Raw genomic sequence first — 22,710 nt, 5'->3', positions numbered from 1 at the left:
GCGCAGAAAGGTCACACGCTGCTCTTTTAACCCGCAGGTGGTGCTTGACGTGGGATGTGGTACGGGAATCCTTTCCATGTTTGCCGCCAAAGCGGGAGCCAGGAAGGTCATTGCTGTCGACCAATCAGAGATCATTTACCAAGCCATGGACATTGTCAGGTAAGTCAACATTGAACTGAAGTAATGAACAGGTGTACGAGAAAGGCCCTCTTGGGTTAAGTTTACTTGTTATTAGTAAGAACAAGGTATAGAATTGCTCCATTGGAAAAACAGTTAAACCATCTTTGGTGTTTCCTGAATATCTCCTCTGTCAATGTAAAGTTTTTTTAATGGATTCCAAAGTGTTTTCCACTTTATTTTGATGCTGTCCCCGACACTGTTGGGGAAAGTTACTTTTAACCCTTTCCCTGCCAGCATTTTTGATCATTTTCACAAAAAATTTGTTTTATGAATATCTGAACATGCAGTATATTAAAAGAAGTAACAGAGCCTGTGCTTTTAAACAACAACAACAAAAAAACATTTTATTCTAGATTCACACATTCTTTTAATCAACACTTGAATGTGGGTTACTGCAACATGCATAAGCAATACTTTATTGCTTGTTTCTGCTCCTTTTTTCCTGTTTTGATCCGGAGATTCTCTACTCTTTCAGAAGATGTGTAATAGCGCCCTCTACCATATAACAAATGAAAATACGGAAAAACTGAAAATTCCGTCAATGGTGGGGAAAGGGTTGAAATGAATGCATTACAATATTGCGTTACTCCCTAAAAAGCAACTAATTGCATTACTTAGTTACTTTTTATGGAAAGTAATGTATTACGTTACTTCAGCGGCCATGAGTGTGAGTAAATGATGACAGAATTTTCATTTTTGGGTGAACATTCATTCATTCTTTCAAACAGCTGATTCATTCAGGAATTAAGTAAATGGCTCTCTTTATAAATGGGCCATTGAATCATTGGTTCACCCGATTGACTCGCTCAAAATGCGGATTTATTCCACTCGGAGAAGCACAATCATAATATCTCCGTTGGCAAAACTGAGCAAAAGCAGACAATATTGTGTGTAAAATATAACCCAATATTAACTTCTTATTTATCACATTTGCACTATTTGGGACGAAAACATCACTTGTGTGATATATTGCGCTTGTTACTCGTATGATATTGCTTAACTATATCATGATATAAATATGAGACAAAAACTCATACAGGGTTTTTTTGCCCTGATATCTTGAATTTTCGGGGCGTATAACTGCATAGCGACTCCATCACACAGTGAGTTGTTGCCCTGCTTCATGTTTGTCACCAATCAATTGTATGAAATGTAAGATGAACTGTAGGTCTGGGGCGGGGCGGGTGTGTTAAATGCATTAATAATTTAAACAATTAATTTTTTCCCATAACTAATTACGTTAAAAAAAAAAAAAAAAAAAAAAAAAAAAAATATATATATATATATATATATATATATATATATATATATATATGAAAGCTCTGATTTAGGCTTATGCAATAAATTCAAATTACCACTTTTGCTGGAAAACTTTGGCATCTTATGCAATTATTGATTGTTTTTTTTAGTCTTCAAAACATTCTTAATGATGTTTTCAGGACTACCACAAGTCAATATTACACTTTTGATCTATGTCTAGATAACATTATATTGGTGACAAATCAGCAGAATTTGCAATAACAATGTGTAACACATCACAGAAAACTAAACAAAAGTCATAAAAATGGTTGTACAAGACCAATTAATCAAAAATGTTCAGTGACAACACAGCATTGGCCTAAAAGAGGAAGTGACTGACTTGTCAACTGGCTCAAGAAACACACTAACACTGAGACTGGGCCAGCTGGCTTTATTACCCTACAATTTCGTCCCCAAACTAGTCCTCTTTTTATTTGTCTCAGTGGTTGACGTCGAAGTATTTGCAGGCTGCAGTCACGTTCCTAAAGGCCTGTCATTTACCTCTACCCAGTCGACTTCCAATCTCCCCTACTTCCATCCCGGCTCCGTGTCTCACACGCACTCTAAACATACAAATGGACTCCAGCCTGCCCTTTCTGCTTCCTTTTACGACCTATCTGCCCATTAAAATTACCTCATGTATCACCTCCGAGGGCACTTCCATTTCATCCTGGAGCAGGAGTATAGTTTTATTTGTTGGAGTTGAAATGTGTTCACCACATGTGGTGTCTCTGGGAGATTTTTTTGATTATGGTTATTGTTATTATGTAAGTCTGAGGAGTCGAAGCAGCTAGAAGGATGAAAGGAAAATGAAGTTTAATTTTACAGCTCGCTGGGCCGCTGTTGGGCTGAGGCCTCCTACATGATGCCTGAGTGTGTGTGGGTTTTTACAGAGGTGATGTTTCTGGCGGCCATTATGCTTTATGCAGCTTTATAGAGTTGAGAATAAAGGATCTCAGTTTATTTTTTAATTGAATGCTAAATACAGTATATACAAGAAAGCAGTTTTAAAGGAATTAAACACTTTGACAGAAGTGCGTGTACAATGGAGTTTTCTCCATATTCTTTATTATTTACTTTTACGTTGAATAATTAAGCAGAAACTTTAAAGTGACTAAAATGAGGGAAGTTGCAGTTTATCCTGAAAGAGGAAAAGAATATTAGCAACAACTCAATACAGAGATTTTGAGAGTTGTACTGAAGAGTAATTACGGAAAAGTGTTTACTTTATTATTTATGGAAGCATGTTTTAATTTTATTATCGTTTATATATACAGTTGCAAGAAAAAGTATGTGAACCCCTTGCAGAATCTGTGAAAATATGAATAATTTGAACAAAATAAAGGAGATAATACAAAATGTGTGTTGTTTTTTATTTAGTACTGTCCTGAGTAAGATATTTTACATAAAAGATGTTTACATATAATCCACAAGACAAAAAAATAGCTGTATTCATTAAAATAACCCCATTCATAAGTATGTGAACCACTGATTCTTAATACTGTGTGTGGTTACCTGGATGATCTACGACTGTTTGTTTGTTGTGTGATGGTTGTTCATGAGTCCCTTGTTTGTCCTGAGCAGTTAAACTGAGCTCTGTTCTTCAGAAAAATGCTCCATGTCCTGCAGATTCTTCAGTTTTCCAGCATTTTTTGCATATTTGAACCCTTTCCAGCAGTGACTGAATGATTTTTAGATCCGTCTTTTCACACTGAGGACAACTGAGGGACTCAAACACAACTATTAAAAAAGGTTCAAACATTCACTGATGCTCCAGAAGGAAACATGATGCATTAAGAGACGGGGGGGTGAAAACATTTGTAATTTGAAGATCAAGGTAAATTGTATTTAATTTGTCTTCCTGGAAACATGAAAGTATCTTCTGTTGCTTCAGAAGGGCAGTACTAAATGAAAAAAATGTATATTTAAACAAAATAAGAAAAATTTGGAGATCTTCATCCTGTTCAAAAGTTTTCACCCTCCGACTCTCAATGCATCTTGTTTTCTTCTGGAGCATCAGTGAATGTTTGAACCTTTTTTTTTAATACACGACAGTGTTTTGGGGGCCTGAAAAGCAAAATTTTGAAAATGGGATTCAAAGTGCAAGTTTTTGAAATGTTTGAAACCATACCGTTATCATCTCTATGTAAACAACAAAAATATCACAGTTTTCACAAATTCATGACATGCAAATGCATATTAAGCCCGGAACACACCAAGCCGACGAACTAGTGGCGACGAAAGCAGACCGCGGGGTTGGCTCACGTCGGCAGCGTCTGGGTCCAAAGTTGCCCTGACACACCAAACCTACGCTCGACGGCCAACCGTCGGTCTGGGGTGTGTCCTGGGCTTTATGTGTTCAGTCTATAGGCACAGAGTGTTTCTTTACAAAGTGACATCGCCAACTACTGGCCTGGAGTGAATAATACAGCATTTTTAGTCATTTTCGCTGATCCGTGTTAAAGAGGTTCATTTTGTTAATGTTGTCTTGTGTACACGAAAAACGCAGAGGAAAAACTTTTCCAGTTTTAGTACAGTCGTTCCCTTAGTTAACAATAATAAGCATGCTTTGTACACTTTAAAGAAATATTTTTTAGCGTTTGTAAATAAAACAACGAAAATTTTTACATGAAAATGCTATTTCAATCTTTCTACTAAAAAAACTTCTGGTTTGTTTCAATTGTTTGTTTCTTTGTAATTGTCATACTTGCTAGAAATGTTAGTAAAATTTGAATGAAAATTACTACAATGTAAATCTACATCTTGTACTTAATGATGAAGTGTTTTATGACAAACAATATATACTAAGTATTTGAAATTCAACAGTCATTATTGAAGAATAAACTATTTAATTTCTCGATAGATGTATGATAATGTACTGTATGTTAGTCTGTGATCTAAAAGTCATTCTAAATGAAGATTCCTCTACAATCAAATGAAGAACTTGTTTTTCACAAAACTATATGTGTTAAACTTGTATTATGTGAAATGTTGCCCTGGCTTTTTGTTCCATAAGTGTATTATTAATGTTTTAGGATCATTTATTGCAGAAATCCATATAATCCCCACATGATCTCTACAATTAGATAGTTATTCCCTAGATTACACCATTTAACACCAGTCATGGTGCCGATTTGGTGGATCATCCAGTCTGTCATCATCACTTTACATCTTAAATCCAATCATTGGTCCCAGAGGATCAATATTCTTTGATCATATTCCCTAAATCAAGTACCATCCCGTGGAGGGAAGTATTAAAGTGTCCCAAATCCCCCCTCCTCATCCTCATCCTCCTCCTTCCCCCCTATAGCTGACATTGTCCTCTAAATTAACCCAGTAATGAGATTAGCGTTTCCTTGCTCTAGACAGTCCAACGAAGGAGGGGTGGATAGAGGGAGCCCTACAATGGGATTCTGGAAGAGTGTGATAGCGCGAAGGTGCAGAGATAAGGATCGGTTGGGCAGAAATGCGCTCTGCAGTCTTGAGTAATGACTCTGTCCCTAGTAACATTAGCTGTCATGATAATGGAGTATTTAGAGAGATTGATGCACAGGGTTACCGGTCAAAAAGGGAACGATCATTTAAATGTGGGGGGGTGGAGTGGAGGGGAGGGGGGGGGGGCGCGTTCACGCACATTTACATGCATATACACAAACACTCAGGTGAACAGTAGTTCGCTGACCCTTAGTGCAAAAGGTCATGGGAGGAGGTGCTATCAAATTGGGACCGTTAGTAGTGTTGTCCCGGTGAGTCCGCTGTTGTGTGTGTAATTTGGATTAATTAGGAGCCGTCTTTAATGGGATAGTTCACACAAAAATGAAAATTCTGCCATCATTTACTCACCCTCAAGTTGTTCCAAACCTGTATGAATTTCTTTCTTCTGCTGAACAACACAAAACAAGATATTTTGAAGAATGTCAGTAACCAAACAGTTGATCCAACCCTTTTTTTTTTTCTCCCATACTATGGAAGTCAATGGGGCCTATCAACTGTTTGGGTACCGACATTCTTCAAAATATCTTCTTTTGTGTTCAGCAGAAGAAAGAAACTCATACAGGTTTGGAACATCTTGAGTGTGATTAAATGATGACAGAATTTTCATTTTTGGGTGAACTATCCCTTTAAGGAGACTGACTCCTGGCCAAATTAGTGTAATAACATTCGTTGTTTCAGAAGAGGTGTTCAAAACTAGTCGCATGCATTTTATAATTGAAGTTTAATTTTGGCTTAATTTATTTTAGTTAATCAAAATACCAAAATCTGTTATAGCTGTTTAAAAGTTTGTCCATTTTTGCTGTTTTCTAGATCAAATAAACTTGAAGACACCATCACACTGATCAAGGGCAGAATAGAGGAAATTGACCTTCCTGTGGAAAAAGTGGACATAATCATTTCAGAATGGATGGTGAGTCGATGTTTTTGTGCATTTTAATATATAAATATTACTTTGCTTTATAAAGAGAGAGAAAAAAATTGATTAAACATACATTTTTTTTTTGCAATGAAATGCACTGCTCATTGAAGCAAAATGGCTAACTTTGCCTAAAAAGCTCTGCATTTGCAGCAGTTATAGTTGGTTTTGACCCAGAATTAGACAAAGTAAGTGGATGTGTCAGCGTCTTTTTTTTTTCTGCCTAGTCATTTCCCTTTTCAGAACCTGCTCAGGTGTTGGAAAATGAAAAGGCTGAGATGATGTATTGTTGATTGATACGTGATATATTGCAGGCGTAATCCATAATGGCATAACTTCCATGTTCATTTTGGAAGTCAAACGTCACTCCTCATTTATTTAGACATGACTGATGATGAATGTGAAAAGCAAAGGTTTAAGAGACACATGATAATGATGGTTTTTATTCATCTAGACTATTATAGAAGGGCAAGTAGAATTTTGTTGAATGTGTTTGGAATTTGTTTCTATTTGTATATTAATATTTCTCCACCTATCTGAACCACCTCATCAGCACTTCAAAAGCTCTTCTAAAGGCTGGAAATGAAAAACGCCTTATATTGAGGTGTGCATAATTATTAGGCAGATAACCCAGATATATTATAGACAGACAGATTAATAGTGTCTCTTGAAGGACCAGCACCACATCCTCGTACCACTGTTTGAAGAATTTATCTTCCAGAATCTGGCAGTAAGGTGTGGGAGTTCATTTTTAGTCCATCTCTGCAAAACAGACTTCAGGGTAGGAGATGGACTAAAAATGAACTCCCAAAACTTACTGCCAGATTCTGGAAGATAAATTCTTCAAACATTGGTACAAGAGGACATGGTGCTGGTCCTTCAAGAGTCACTCTCAATCTGTCTGTCTGTCTGTCTATAAAGCCTATAAAATCCAGTCATCATGTATTTCACAACACTTCAGCTTGTGATCCTTATTAAGTGGGGGTCATTTTTTAGGATTCTTTACCTAACCTAAGTCTTTGAGATCCTGACACCTTGCACTTCTGGAGACTCCAGGTAGTTTGCAGTTCTGGAAAATGGTGGACTAAAGGGTTCCTGATGGTTTCACACTTAATTCTTTACCTTAATTCTTAAATCTTTTGCAGTTAACGTGTCTTTTCTTCTTCACCTGTTTTTGTCTGACCCTGCTGACCCAATGAGCATTTTGCTGTCCATTTGTCATACCTTAACCAATACCAATTTCTAGTATTGCATTAGTATTGCATCCTTCTCATGAGCATTTAATAATTTATGACTTTTCAGTCTGAATTAAATCTCTTTTTGGCTCATTTTGCCTGTAAAAGTAAACATGCCTAATAATTATGCACACCTGAATATGACGCATTTTTCATTTCCAGCCTTCATGAACAATTACATGGTTTGGAATTGGTAAAATGTGTCTGGAAAAAAAAATGTGATCAGAAAATCAACTTACATAATAGTACATATTTTTTTATTTTTTATTTTGTCCATTTATTCATTATAAAATAGTTAATGTAATGGCCAGCACATCAGTTAAATTCTACATTAATATATTAATTATTGCTTGGCAGAAGAATTGTCACACTTTAAAATCATGTTAAAATGACTGTAACGCATGGTGTCTTGTGGATAATTGCGTTGATTTCTATCCTTGCGGAAAAATCCTATAAAGGAAAATTGGTGTTATGATTTGGCAGTGAGGAAGGCTATAAAAGCTTGCACTGCGCTGCACTCCTTGTTTAAGTTCTCTTAATTTGTAGTCTAATAGGAAAGGGGAAAAGTAGGTCATAACACTCGAGCCACCTAGCCACAGGCTCAAAAAAGGACATAAGAGAATCATTCTCTAAATTTGGAAACTTCCAGGACTTCCCATGCGAATTCGACCTGCATGCGATTTTCTGCTGCCTTTGAATTTTATATCGCTTGCAGGTTAATTGTGAAATAATAAATGTTTTTTTATTTTGTCCCCTTTTGTTTGCACATCGAGGCTATAATTCAACAAGCTCAGTGCCTGAGGCAGGGGCGAGCGTGTGTATGATTTTCCTGTATGTACCTGTGTTTGTATGTCTGTGTGTGTGTGTGTGTGTGTGTGTGTGCAACGCTTCTGACAAAGTAACCTGAGATTTGGGTCACTGGAGCACATTATTTTATGATTACAACTCTGGCTTGCTAAATGGTGTAAAAATCTTGCCCTTCATCATCTGTGCAATGTCGTCCATTTCATTCCGAAAACCTCTGAAGTGTTTGTGTATTGCCACCATTTCCTTGTGAAAGCAGGGGAGCGTACAGCCGTTTTCTGAAAATCATTTTTCAAAGGGTTATGGAACAATAGTTTTACAATTACCTTATTACACAGAGAGGTAGGAGACACATGTCCACAGAAAAATGCAGTCACCCTGGTCCACCACCTCCGATATCTAACTTTGACATGCTTGTCGATCTAAAAGGATTAGATGCTGAATCAGGTCAGATGTTTGTGAGCAAAGGATTGTTGGACATTGATCTATAAAAGCTTCCATACCAGACCATTAAAGTAAGGTGTAATATAAGATTTAATTTGCACGCACTGAAACAAATTTGGTGTAGGATTTACTTTCAAACAATTGTTTTACTCAGAAATTGCTTGTAAATTTAACAATTTTTGAAATAAAAAAAGACTGAAGTAGATTTTTTCCCCATTTTTTTTTTTTTTTTTTTTTCAGTGTAGTCATCAAGCTAACAGAAAGTACACTATGGAAGATTATGGAAGTAAAAAATCAAAATTCATTGAGTGAGTACAGAAAACTATTCTTGCCTTGTCTTACTGACTACGTTAAACCTACACTGTAAAAAAAAAAAAAAAAACATTTTTAAAATAAAAAATTATTAGTGTAATTTTTATAAGAAAATACTATTTTAGTCTACTTAGTTTAGTTTACTTCGCAATTTCTTGTTTAATTCTACATGTTACGTTTCGAAATTTAATACTAATTTTTGTGTGAAAATTGTGTTGTTACCAATTTTTTTTGTGTACAATAGATACAGTATTTTTATAATAATTTATATTTTTAATCATTTCAAATTTTCTAATGATTTATTAGGAGTGTGACGATACACTTAGCTCATGAGACGATACACAATATTTTGTTCATGAGAACGAGACTAGACAATATTTTAACACTATTAATATATTTAAGAAATCTTCAATGATGAAATATGACTAGAAAAAATTTGACAAAGTCACAAAATGCAAAACAATGTAGTTGCATTTTGAAACGTTTTAACTAATCATCTTATAATGAATGTCACTTTTCTACTTTCACAGTTCTACTTTCCGAGTGTGAATTATCATACACGGTAAAAGACAGAACAATATAATGCAAGCACTGTAAAAGGTTTTGCCACAAACTCAACTCCGTCACAAGACAGCTTTTCACCTCGATGAGAAATATCATCACGTTTTAATATCGTGAGATCTCGTGACACCCTTATAATTTATACATTTTACATGATCTTTATCAGCATTTTGTGTAAAAATCCGTGTCTGGCTCCTAGGGAAAGTTTTCCATTTTTTTTTTTTTGTTTATGTTTATGGAAGCTAGTTATGAACTTTTAACTTATTTTCACTAGGTCAGCAAGATTTTTTTTAAACTTTAAACTTTTATTCTACATTAAAAATAGTGTCAATTACCACCACCAAAAAAAAAACAACCTTTTGTCACTTCTTCAATTAAAGTTTGTTGTTTATGAACATAGGGTCTCGTGGAAACTGGCATTGGTGCACCTGTTGTCCAAAATGTCTCAGTCTCTTCTTTTTCTCTCTTTTTGAGTGCCAGAGAAAGTTTCTCCCAGGTGGTTGACTGTCCTACTTTTCAGCTGTCTTGAGTTTGTGTGTGTACGTGTATGTGCAAAAAGTGAGAGAGAACGAATCGATAAATCAGAGGGGGTAATTTTCAGTAGGACGAGATGTCGTCTGGCAGGGAGAGACGGGTCTGAGTCGCCGTAATGTCATTTCATAACTCACACAATTGATCTGTACTTTAACACCCAGCAAAACAAACAGACTGGATTAGATTAAGGGGCAAAAAAAAAGAAAAAAAAAAGAGAGGGATGGTTTCTGCCACTGGCTTGGTGGATGAGAGGAGAAGTGAATTAGAAGAAGGCTAAATAAAGGTTGTCACAGGATGATCCATCACATCAGATGCTATGGCTTTTCAGTTCTCAGTTACAACTCAGAAGCGTGAGGATGCCAGACAGGCAAGTGAAGGGAAGTTTTAAGATCGTTTACAGCTCCAAACTGATGAAATTAGATGATGACAGCGTATTTATTTATTTATTTTTTTTTTTTTTTTGCACAAGTCGAAAACCACATCAAAGCATGTTTCGGTCATTTGGTTGTCTGGAGGTTTGGTTAATTTCTCTCATATCTGCTTGTTGGCATTTTAGATATCAGAAACAGAAATAATTTAAAAATGTTTGCTTTACGATTACCCTGATTTTTCATCAAAAAAAGAAAATTCTGTCACTATTTACAAACCTATATGACTGACTGACTTTCTTCTGTTAAACATATAAGAAGATATTTTGAGATGAGTATCAGTGTTTTATCTCATTTTATTATCCACAGAAGAATGAATGTCATACATGTTTGGAACAACATGATGAACTGGACCATAAAACATCATAAAATAAGTCTCTATGGCTTCTTTGCTGTATTCCAAGTTTTCTGAAGCCATGCAATAGCTTTTGTAAGGGGAACATATTGAATTTTAAGTCATTATTCACTGAAATTATTGCTGGATAGCCATTGTCACCATTCAGTTTTAATTGTATGCAAAAGAGCTTTGTCATCACTTAATCACCCTCAAGTTGTTCCAAACCTGTATGACTTCCATACTATTTTTTTTTTTTTTTTTTTTTCCTACTATGGAAGTCAATGGCTACCGTCAACTGTCAGGTTAGCAACATTATTCAAAAGATATTCTTTTGTGTTCAGTGGATCAAAGAAACTCATACAGGTTTCACCAGTCGTAGTTTGCTTTGCACATTGGACAATGTTCACAGTAGTCAATGTTCTACAAAATATCTTCTTTTATACTGGCAGATAATGATATGTGTCCTTCAGTGATCGGGACAAAGGTCTTGTGTAAATGCTTTCACTAGCATTAGCCTAGTGGTTGAAGATCAGGGCTGGAGAACGAAAGGTTGCAGGTTTGAACCTCTCAAGGGGCAGATCTTGAGCTGTCATCACTGCGCCCTTGAGAAAGGCACTTAACCCCAGGTTGCTCCAGGAAGAGGATTGTCCCTGTAATAAATTCATAGTAGTTTTCTATAGAGCTGTCGTGTGAAAGTCATGGAAATTAATTATACAAGCCTTGGTCAAAAATGAAAATTCTGTCATCCTTTAATCACCCTCATCATGTCATTTCTTTCGTCTTTCTTTCCTCTGTGGAACATAAAAAGATATTTCTGTTTTTTGTCCATACATTGAAAGTCAGTGGGGTCCAGTGTTGTTTGAATCCCAACGTTCAATCTCCTTTTTTTGTTTTTCACAGAAGAAAGAATATGCAGGTTTATGTCACGAAGGCGAGTAAATGTATTCCATTAACTAAAGTCACTTAACTATGATACATTAGATTTCACATGTGGATGTTAGTTGTACAAACTTAAAGAGATAGTTCACCCAAAAATGAAATTTATGTCATTAATAATTACTCACCCTCATGTCATTCTACAACCGTAAGACCTTCATTCATCTTCAGAACACAAATTAAGATATTTTTGATGAAATCCGAGAGTTTTTTTTTTTTTTATCTTCCATAGAAACAAAATTACCACATTCAAGGTCCAGAAAAGTAGAAAAGACATTGTTAAAATAGTCAACGTGACTACAGTGGTTTAACCCTAATGTAATGAAGCGTCGAGAATACTTTTTGTATGCAAAAACAAACAAAAATAACACATTTATTCAACAATAAACTGTCTCCTATGCAGTTGACGCAGTGCAGCACTTCCGTGTTTATGTCCAAATGGTGGTTCATTATTGGCAGACGCTGTTCACATGAGCAGCACAACAGATGCGTGTGATGCTGACGCAGGAGCTGGCCAATACAGATTCAGCGTTCTGACATTGAACACGAAAGCTCTGCAATGTGTCTTCAACATAAACTAGGTAGTCACATTGACTATTTTAACAATGTCTTTACTACTTTTCTGGACCTTGAATGTGGTAATTTTGGTGCTTTCTATAGGAGATTAAAAAAAAACCCTCTCAGATTTCTTCAGAATATCTTAATTTGTGTTCTGAAGATGAACGAAGGTCTTACGGATTTGGAACGACATGAGAGGGTGAGTACTTAATGACAGAAATGTCATTTTTGGGTGAACTAACCCTTTAAACTTGATCAACAGCTGTTCAAACCATCCCAACATCCAAAATGATTTAGTGTGTATGTCACTGTTTATTTAGGCCAGTGCTCGAAATTAACATACAGTGCATGGAGCAGTTTAAACTTTCAACTTAAGGTTGATTTGAAGTATGTTTTGATATTCAGCACATTTGGGAAACTATGAACTGCTGTGTGTGGTGATGGTCAAGTTGAATTAATGGCAGATCCCATCTTGGGCCTCATTATCTCTTGATAGCAGTCTTACCTGTCGCAGAAGAGGACAGTTGCAATCGCTCACTCCGTCCACAGCCTACAGCTGCCCGCCACACACACACACACACACACACACACACACACACACACACACACACACACACACACACACACACACACATATAACAAACAAACCAACATACATACAGGTACACATACTCTGAAATACCCAAATACTCTAAAACGGTATGCATCAAGAAATCAACGCGTTGAGCTAAACAACTCACTTTTTGAGCAAAATATAATAGGTTTTAGATTCTTAATTTCCTGACATTCTCAGATTGTGACGGCATCATGATTTCCCTTCTCTTTTTTGCTACCCCCAACTTGTGTTTCCCACAACGCTTACCTGGATCTGTCACAGATCGACAATGAAGCTTTCAAACATCTATTGTCCTGCTAAAATGAATCATGGAAACGTGGGGCTTGCCTCATTTGAATATGCTTGTACAATATGGTGCATTTACTACTCGTCTGTATTCATATGCAAATCTGACTCTTTCACACTCGAACCACATTGAGCAAACAGTTTTGCCCCTAGTGTTTAGATTTATTGCACATCTATGCTTTATTAACAATAGTGTTTAGTGCAGTGTTATGGTCATTTATCTTAATGTCTTTTAATGGTTGCCCGCACACAATGCATCTTTTTGTTTGCCTTTAATTTTTTCTTTGGAAGGAGAGGTAGAAACTTTTAATTAAGCAAAGGCTGTTGGTTTTATTAATCTTGTGCTATCTGTACTCTTCAAACAGTAACACTGAGCTAATTTGACTTTTCATAAAGCATCAACAAGATAAAAACTCACACACTTTAGTGCTGATTAGAGATACACCAATACTGGAATACAGGCTAATTATTATCTTCATGTTATATATGATAACTGATAAATGAGCGATTATTATTAAGCAGTGATGTTAAACTGATTTTTTTTTTTCGGTTGACCATGCAGTTTTGCTATCCTTTGCTATCAGTTTTCAGTGGTCTGTGTGAAATTCGCTGTGTATGTCGATGATAATGCAAGGGAGAGAGAGAGTTTATGGATAAGAATTTAATGCACACTTCATGTTTTATTCAGCTCTTACAGTGATTTTCTGGAGCGAAAACGGATGCTTTATCTTTTGTGTGATGTACAATAAACTTCATAAAACTCATCAGTAAAGTTCTGGCCATCATTCAGGCGGGGCCCGCTACAACAGACTTGTACTAATAGTGGATAGAAACAAGATGACAACATAATTTATAACCATAATTAAACTAAACTATACCTGTTCTATCACTATGCAGCATATATTCTCTGGCTCTGTAGGCATCATTGTCCAACTCCGGTTCGAACTGAACACCGCTGTCTTCAGTTTCGGACATTTTCAGTGCGTGAGATTGTCCTGTTTTGTTGTTGCATGAACTCTTGAAGCCTCACCCTCTTCTTGAAAGGGGAGCCGGGAGCAGCAGCTCATTTGCATTTAAGGGACACACACTAAAATGGCGTGTTTTTGCTCACCCCCAAAAAGTGGCAGTTTTAACTATTTATGCTATAAAACTTTTTTTATAGCATAACAGTTAAAACTATTTAACTGTTATGCTATAAAAAATGATCTGTGGGGTATTTTGGGCTAAAACTTCACATACACACTCTAGGGACATCAGAGACTTAATTTTACATCTTGTAAAAAGGGGCATAATAGGTGCCCTTTAAGGCAATAGTAATAGTTTACTCTGTATTTTGTATTGTGAAGTAATAAGGTTAGTACTCAGACATAGATTTCATTATACTGTGTAGTTTGAACCATTTCTTTGTTTGATGTTTCTGGCTTTGGATTTGTCGAATTGAATGAGCGAGACGTAGATTACACAGCCCCTGGGAGTTGGATTGATATCGTAGTACTGTAATTGAGAGGATTGTTCATTGAATGCTCATGACGTTGGCACAGTGGCTGAATACTGCTGATGCCAGGTGTTTATAGAGCAGAGATGGCCACTCTGGACCAGACTAACACTATTCTCTGATGTTCACAAGAAACAAATTACAGCAGCAAGCTCTAAAACAGACTCTTGACATAATTGACTCATGTTTCTACCTTTTTTTTTTTTTTTTTGTCAGCGTAGCATTTAAAGGATTTAGGCAGAAGTCGTCTAACATTTAATTTATTGTTATGCGAACTGTAATTATATGAATTCTCTGCTCCATCTAGAAAAACCTAAATGGTAAAAAGTAGCGTTCATCTGTGTATGTGTGTGTGTTTATGGGGTAATTCGTTTAATGTGCATGAATGCTGCTGTCCAATTTTCATTAGCATTTCATTAGTTGCATTCATGTAATTCTGCGCCAGCTCCACATGGCTTAATGAATCGATCTGCATTTTGGCCACATTCAGCCATTAATGTTGCAGTGACTCTCTTTACCACCACTGTGTGTTATTAGAGCTTCTCTAGTTGGGAGTTTACCTAGTTATGCACAGATGCTGTGTCTGTGAATATACACATTTTGCTTGTTGGACAATAAGTTGTGAGATGTCAGCTTGTGTATTTAAGAAAGCATTTCTACATTTTTCAGTGGTATAACCGTATCTCAACGGTTTTCAAAACAGTGTAGCCCTTCAGTAACGGTTACACTTTATTTTACAGTGCCGTAGTTACATTGTAATTACTCAAATAAGTACTGAGTACTATTAATTAACTACATGTACTTACTATAGAGTTACAGTTAGGGTTAGGGTTTGGTTTAGGGTTAGTTACTTGTAATTATGCATAATTTATAAGTTACTGGTATTACTATAGTAAGTACATGTAGTAACGTGTAAATATGGCACTGTTAAATAAGGTGTTACCCCAGTAACAAGCTACATGTATTTAATGAGTAGCTACGATGCTGTTTTTAATGTCACATTGTGCCGGGTTTTCAAATGGATCATGTAAAGATTATTAGTGGTATTTTAAGCTAAATATTACTGTGTATTACTATATTTTTGATTCTGATAAATTAAGACTTGTTCTAGTTGTATTTAGTATAATAATTATCAGTTCAGTTTTGATACAGTCACCCTAATTCGCTATCTCTGATTAATTATATATAAAAATTTAAATATATACAAGTATTTACTTCACAAGCCATTACTCCAGTCTTCAGTGTCACATGACCCTTCAGAAATAATTTTAATATGTTGATTTGGTGCTCAAGAAACATTTCTTGTTATTATCAGTGTTGAAAACAATGTTGCTGTGCTGCTTAATATTTTTGTGGAAACCATGATGCTGTTTTTAAGGATTTGTTTTATTAATGGAAAGTTTAAAAGAATATTGTTGACCCCAAAATTTTGAATGATGTGTACAGCAATCCCCCCTTCTCTCTCTCTCTCGCCTCTCTCTGTCTCTGTCTCTCTTTCTCTCACTGCAGTGGAGGCAGCCGCCTGTGAAATTGGGTTCTAAATTACACCATGAAGAAGCTTAGCCATCACTCTAATGCTAAGTCTGTTTAAAAACGACCCAGAGAGATCCAGTATGATTCGCTGTCACATGGCTTTTAAAGGTGCTGGTCCAGTTGACCTCAGCCTATGGAGTACAGAAGTGCTCATTTGACCTTTTACAACAATAGACTTTTCAATAAATACAGGGTTTCTGCGGGTCAAATCAGAGCAGAAAGTCTTAAATTCATAACATCATGGCATTGCAAGAAATGAATTTCTTCCTCAGTATTTTTGTCCTGTTTTCAGTACAGATATTCTAAACATTCTTAAATCAAGATACATTTACTGGAGATGCAAATAAAATGTCTTGAAAAATTGAACAAAATTAGGTTTATGCTTAAAACAAGAACAAGTATCTGTCAATAAGTTATGAAAACTTCCTTTTAAATTAAGCTCATTTTTCTGAGCCCATTCTTGTTTTAATCATAAACTCAATATTCTAGTGGTTGGGAGCAGGGTGATTCAAGCTTTTTTGTTAAAAAAATAAATAAGTAATGCATATCTGGTGGAAGTTGTAATAGCAACACTTCAGAATATGAAAATACAACTCATTGTGTTTCTCCCTAGACATTTACATTTAGAGAATATAATGACGTATTGTGATGTATCGTGTAATATTTCTTTACCTGGTCTTAAAAAGGTCTTTAAGTCTTAAATTAACATCCATCCATCCATCCATCCTAAAAATACTGGGTTAAAAACAACCCAAGTTTGGTTGAAAATGAACAAACCCAGCAGCTGGGTTAAATGTTTGCCCAGTGTTTAAAAATTGCTATATGGCTGGCTTAAATGAACCCAAAATAGGTTGGAAATTAAAAATCAGACACAAAATTAATAGAAGCAACAATAATAATCAAAAGGTGAACATTTATTAATAAGCAATTTATTAAATGTTTATTGTTTTATTATTAATTAAACTTATTAATAAATTGTAATTTATTAAACATATTAATAAATGTTAATTTCCAACATATTTTGGGTTCCTAGCAATCAATACAGTAATTTTTAAACAATAGTTGAGTTAAATAAAACTCCAAACAGTCGGGAAAACATTTAACCCAACTGCTGGGTTAAAAAAAAACCATTCGCTGAGTTTGTCAATTTTCAACCCAACTTGGGTTGTTTTTAACCCAGCATTCCATCCATCCATCCATCCATCCATCCATCCATCCATCCATCCATCTATCACTTTATCTATCGTTCTATCACTTTATCTATCGTTCTATCACTTTATGCAAGACAGGCACATGTACACTTTAGGGATAAACATCTCTTGTTGTTCTTACTCACTTTTTACTCGTTCACTTATAATTCCATGTAACTTTTACACCAACTAGACACCAGAAGACCATGCTGAAGACTGTTACCCCTCATCCTAGGCACATCCATCACGCATGTCTTCTGTAATTGATTATGCCTCTTTTTTAGATTACTCCGAACAAGCATGAAGCAGCCTTGTTTCACTCTTGACTGTCTGTGCCGCTGTCCTGAATGAGTCCAATGAGATGTGGTCAAAGCTGCAGTTGAGCGATAATAGAATAATTCAGGAGGTGACGTGCCAACTACTCATGCAAAACCGGTGTCAGTGAGGGGTCAGTGCAATAAAACGGGATGCTGGGTGCCCATGCATATGTTTAAAGATGGTGCTGTGTTAAGGTCTCATAAATCCAGAGGTCTTACAATTTGATACATGTGATTGCGGATGCATGTGTGAGAGCCAGAGGGGAATGATGAATGCCAAATGTTACTCTTGAAACTAGTTTGTTTACATTTTCTGAAGAAAATGTGAGTAGTGCTTGCTCATGCAGAAGTCGTGATTGCCAGGCGATCGCTAAGGGATTCTGAGGAGATGTTCTGTTGCTCAGGTGTTTCGGGTGGTTGCTAGGGTGTTATAGGTATTTGCTTGCTGTCCCAAGTCAAAAGAGCTTGTCTCTAACTAATTGCATATTTAATTTTAGCAAAAATATTGCAAAAACTATTTGCAAATAAAGCGGCATTTTTATCCAATAACATATGGGATAGAAATGCTGCTTTATTGAACACTTGGTTGTGCACCGTTCAGAATTGAATTAAGAATGCATTTTTTTTATTATTTGAATTGAATGTGAATTGATGTCACAAACATGATTCAGAATTGCAATTTGAATTTAAGGAAGTATAACAAAAATGACCTGAAATTCAGAGAAATTCATGTAACCCCCAAAAAAGTGTAATTGTTGACTAGAAAAGTAAGGTTTATCATGACAAACTTTGAATAGTGGCTTGATAAAGCAGAGCTTTAAAAGTCTTGATGTGATGCCTTATAGACAGGCAGATAGAAATCTGTACTTTTTAAAAAAGATTTACCACACACACACACACATTTGTTTTAAATGTACATTAATTTTATTTGAATATATGTACATGTATGTTTTTTTACAGTCTGATTGCTTAGAGAGATAATAGCACAACTCTATCAGTATCATTCAGGCCTTTAGCATAAAATTCTAAAATCTTTCCAAATTAATCTATCCCCTCGCCTTTTTTTGTCATTTTCTAGGGGTACTTCCTGCTGTTTGAGTCAATGCTGGACTCCGTGCTCTACGCCAGGGATCGGTACCTTGCAGAAGATGGTTTGGGTGAGTCAAATTCAATTCAATTCAATTCACATTTATTCGTATAGCGCTTTTCACAGTACATATCGTTTCAAAGCAGCTTTACAGAGAATGCATGTCAACATTACAATTTGGAGAATGCAGTTAGCTAATAATGTAATAATTTAGGCAATTAATTTACAATCACTGTTAGCAATTTAATTGAAGGTAGAAGCAAAGAGCTCCTGGAAAAATGAATTACATATTAACAATAATTAGGATATATAGAAATTTGCGAATGTGCGTGTTGATCCAGATGTTGCATCTTCTGAAGTCCTCGCAGGAGTTGGCACTGTCTCTTCAAATGCGCATGTTTCAGCTTTTTTACCTTCTCATTCTGATATTAGGGGTATCTGGGAGGTCATTGGCCAGACCTACAAATTGTATTCTTTACTTATGGGACACTCTGAGACCATCCCTCATAGTGGGGTTTTATTTTCAAGGTCTATCAAACAGACTTCATTTATTTTAATAGGAGGATTCCATACAGACTGAATCAGGGCTGTCTAAAACGATGAAAGATGAGACAGTGTATGTGTGTTTGTTTCCCTTGCAGGGACATTACAAAGAGGTGTTATCATGAAAATGGTGTGGTGTAGAACATTATTTTGCCTCCCCCTTTATCATGACCATGACCAATAAAAACATGAAGGTATACGTTGGGAATTTGGTGGTTTTAAAGTGGCTTACACTGGCTTCAAAAAGGTGTTTTTTCTTTTTAATTTTTTCCTATATACTTTTGAATTTATGTTTTTACAATGATCCTATCTATAATATAAAGAGGGAATGCCCCCCCCTTTTTAAATTCATTTAATATTTATTACAGCAAAACTATATATAAGTTGGGCTGGTGTAAGAAGTGTCATGTGCGAGCACATCAGATCCGAAGCATGCACACGGAAAGCCGCATCTCAGACAGCGTGTGAATACTGAATTGAGTTCTCTTTCAAGTCTTCTTGCGCTTAAAAGGACAAATTGACACAAAAATTGTCAACATGCTCGTCTTGGCAAGTATCCTAGTAAACATAGTTGGATATGTCTTAAATGAACGTAAACAGTCGAGAAAGACACACGTGTGTATCAGTATATTTGATCCATCTTAAAGTGACAGCAGCCTAATGTTCCTGCTGCTGTCTGTGTTTTTAATGTTATTCAAACTACAAAAGACTTTTGTAACTTTAATAAGGACTAATCCTCATTTAATTTATACAGTGAAGATTATATGCAGTGTTATTTTATATTTGATTACTTGATAACACTTTAGTATAGACAACACATATAAACTATTAACTATGACGTTTCCCTTAATAAACTCCTAATTTACTGCTTATTAATAGTTAGTAAGATAGTTGTTAAGTTTAGGTATTGGGTAGGATTAAGAATGTAGAATAAGGTCATGCAGAATAAGGCATTAATATGTGCTTAATAAGTACTAATAAATAGCTAATATTCTAGTAATATGTATGCTAATAAGCAACTAGTTAAAAGACCCTAAAATAAAGTGTTACCAATTACTTTATTCAATTTCTGTACCTAAATACTACCGTTAGACCTACCTGAAAAACACTGTTTTATTTATATTTATTTATATATAACCTTTTTTAGTTTGGGGTAATTTGTCAAATTATGATAAATAGTCATTTTTAGCAACATTTTTTGTGTCAGGAAAAAAAAATGACCTTTTTTAGGTCTTTTTTGTAACTCTACGACATCTATAAATTCTGATTTCACGTTTTCTGGGAAATATTTATTTATGATTTTCAACTCATGTTAACTTTGAAATGATCATTCTTGCACTTTGAAAATATCCTCATCTAGATAACATTACCTTGGCAACTTGGAACAATTCGTGAATTTATATAAATATAAAGGATAAAATAATAAATAAAAGATATATTATGCTATGCAGCAGGAAACGCTGCATTTAACACCGTATAATTCAAGGCAGTTTAGGATACTTTTATATTTGTTTTAGTCATGCCACCACAACCTTTCTTTATACTGCAGTTTTGTAGAATCACCTTTCACACTTGCGTAGTTTACAGCATAATGCTCTGCATGTTTTCCAGGTGTTCTCTCTTATCTCACACCCTGCATGCTGCGCTGCCTTTTACTACATATTGATTTGCGTCAATAAAACATAAATTAAAGCAACTGATGAATAGCCAAGCAGTCCTTGGGCACTCACCTTCTAGATACCAGAAAACAAACATATTTTTCTTTCATAGTTCGGGAAACTAAATTCAGACAAGGTTCGTGGACAGTGTGGAAGTGGATGTTAAACATGCTGCACGTGTCTTGTGGCTCTGCGTCATTTTCTTGTCCACTGTGGAAGTTTTAAGTGAACAGATGCTGAGGAGATTCGGTGGTACGCAGTGCACACGCTAACTGGATGAATTATAACTTCAAGGATCCTGACACAGGAAATGTTACACTCTCCTGATCTTTACAGCATCATGGGATTGAGGATGGGTAGGGATGGGAATTGTTAGGAATTTAACGATTATAGTTATGATTCCGATTCCACTTAATGACTCCAGTCACTTTTTTATTCTATTAACTCTTTTAGTACTTTTCAGGGACCTCCAAATAATTGTTCCTAAGTTAACTAATATATACAGCATGTATATATATTATATGTGTATAGATGGATGGATAGATAGACATCATTACTTTTTTTTTTCAATTCATGTGCCCTCATAATCTTTAATCAAAGCACTTCGCCTCCTTCCTACGGTTGACGTCTCTTCTTCTCTCTGATGATGCGTTTACTGGCAATGAGGGTGGGGCAACCTGTCACTCACATGACATCACAGCAATAGGAAACCACAACTATCCAATCAATTCCCAACGGACAAAATCAAGTCTTGCCCTACTTTTTTTTTTTTCCTTGTTCGAGAAGCCACTTAAATTTGTGGAAACCGTGATACATTTTTTTCCCCAGGATTATTTGATGAATAGAAACGCTAACGGAATTTACAAATAGAATTCTTTTGTAACAGTATAAATGTCTTTACTGTTGCATTTGATCAATTGAATGCATCCTTGCTGAATAAAAGTATTAATTTCTTTAAAAACTTTTAAATGGTGAGATATATATATATATATATATATATATCAAGCTGTCAAGCTGCACTGTAAAAAAAAAAGTTAGTTGCACTGCAAGAAATTTCTTGGTGAGCGCACTTTAGTTTCCTGTGTTGGCACAATAGGCTTTATTTACATTATAGCAATGGACCAAGATTTTATAGGGGGGACATTGTTGCATGCAGGATGAGTCGTCATCAGCAGTCTTTTTTTTTCCAGGAAGAGAAATGTTTAAAAATTTTAAATGCAAATATCTCGTAGGAAAACTAAAATGTGAGAGGCACAGGTGAAATAGCACTGAATCGTCCAGTGAGGCAGCACGTTTCTATTTTTCAGCTCAGTCGGAAAGCCCGCAGCCATGTATACCTGGTGTGAAGCAGATTGATATAATGGCCCATCATGTGGCAGCTCTGCACTGTGTCAGATCAACATTACTTACCCCTGCCACTATAACCTCGTTTCTCCCTCTCTCTCCTTTATACCTCATATTATTAACCTTTCTCTTCATCCTGAAACCTGGTCTGTGCTTTCGCTCTCTCATCTCTGGATGCTTTTTTCCCCCACCCCCCTGTTCTTACTACCCTCTTCTTCACGGCTGCCCTCAAGAGGAACTGGAGGGGGGTGCTTGACAAACGGGCCATGAGCACCGAGTCGAGAAGGACGCAGATGTCAAAGCTATGAATCTTGGGACACTGCCTCCCCCTCGCCCCCCTTCTCTCTCTTTCTCTAGCCTACACTCCCTGTTCAGGTGCGGGACGGTCCCGTGTACCACCCAATCAGTGCTCACATGCGTCTCCCAAGACAATCACTCATAGCTCCACTAATCAGAGAAAATGAGGTGACAAATCCACTCCAGGTGTGTGTGTGTGTGTTGTTTTTCACCCTACGTGACACTCACAGGGCCACAACGAAGGCTTTAAGGTACAGGCTAGAGGTTATAACTTGCCAGTCACGATTCTGTCACACAGGAGACGAG

At 36.0% G+C, this 22,710-nt stretch overlaps 1 protein-coding gene across 2 annotated transcripts in view; it reads left to right on the top strand.

The window, feature by feature from the left end:
- The window catches only part of prmt3 (protein arginine methyltransferase 3), a 60,179-nt gene that overhangs the window by 9,344 nt on the left and 28,125 nt on the right, over positions 1 to 22,710 (top strand). For both annotated transcript variants that reach the window (XM_051900451.1, XM_051900450.1), the window contains exons 9-11: positions 38 to 159; positions 5,785 to 5,884; positions 18,554 to 18,632. In XM_051900451.1, the coding sequence (XP_051756411.1) occupies positions 38 to 159; positions 5,785 to 5,884; positions 18,554 to 18,632 (301 nt within the window). The remainder of the gene's footprint in view (positions 1 to 37; positions 160 to 5,784; positions 5,885 to 18,553; positions 18,633 to 22,710) is intronic.

Source organism: Ctenopharyngodon idella, chromosome 7 (genome assembly GCF_019924925.1).
Source record: "Ctenopharyngodon idella isolate HZGC_01 chromosome 7, HZGC01, whole genome shotgun sequence".
Classification (NCBI taxonomy): Eukaryota; Metazoa; Chordata; class Actinopteri; order Cypriniformes; family Xenocyprididae; genus Ctenopharyngodon; species Ctenopharyngodon idella.
Note: the sequence above shows the minus strand (reverse complement) of the source record. Positions and strands in the feature narration are given on the sequence as shown.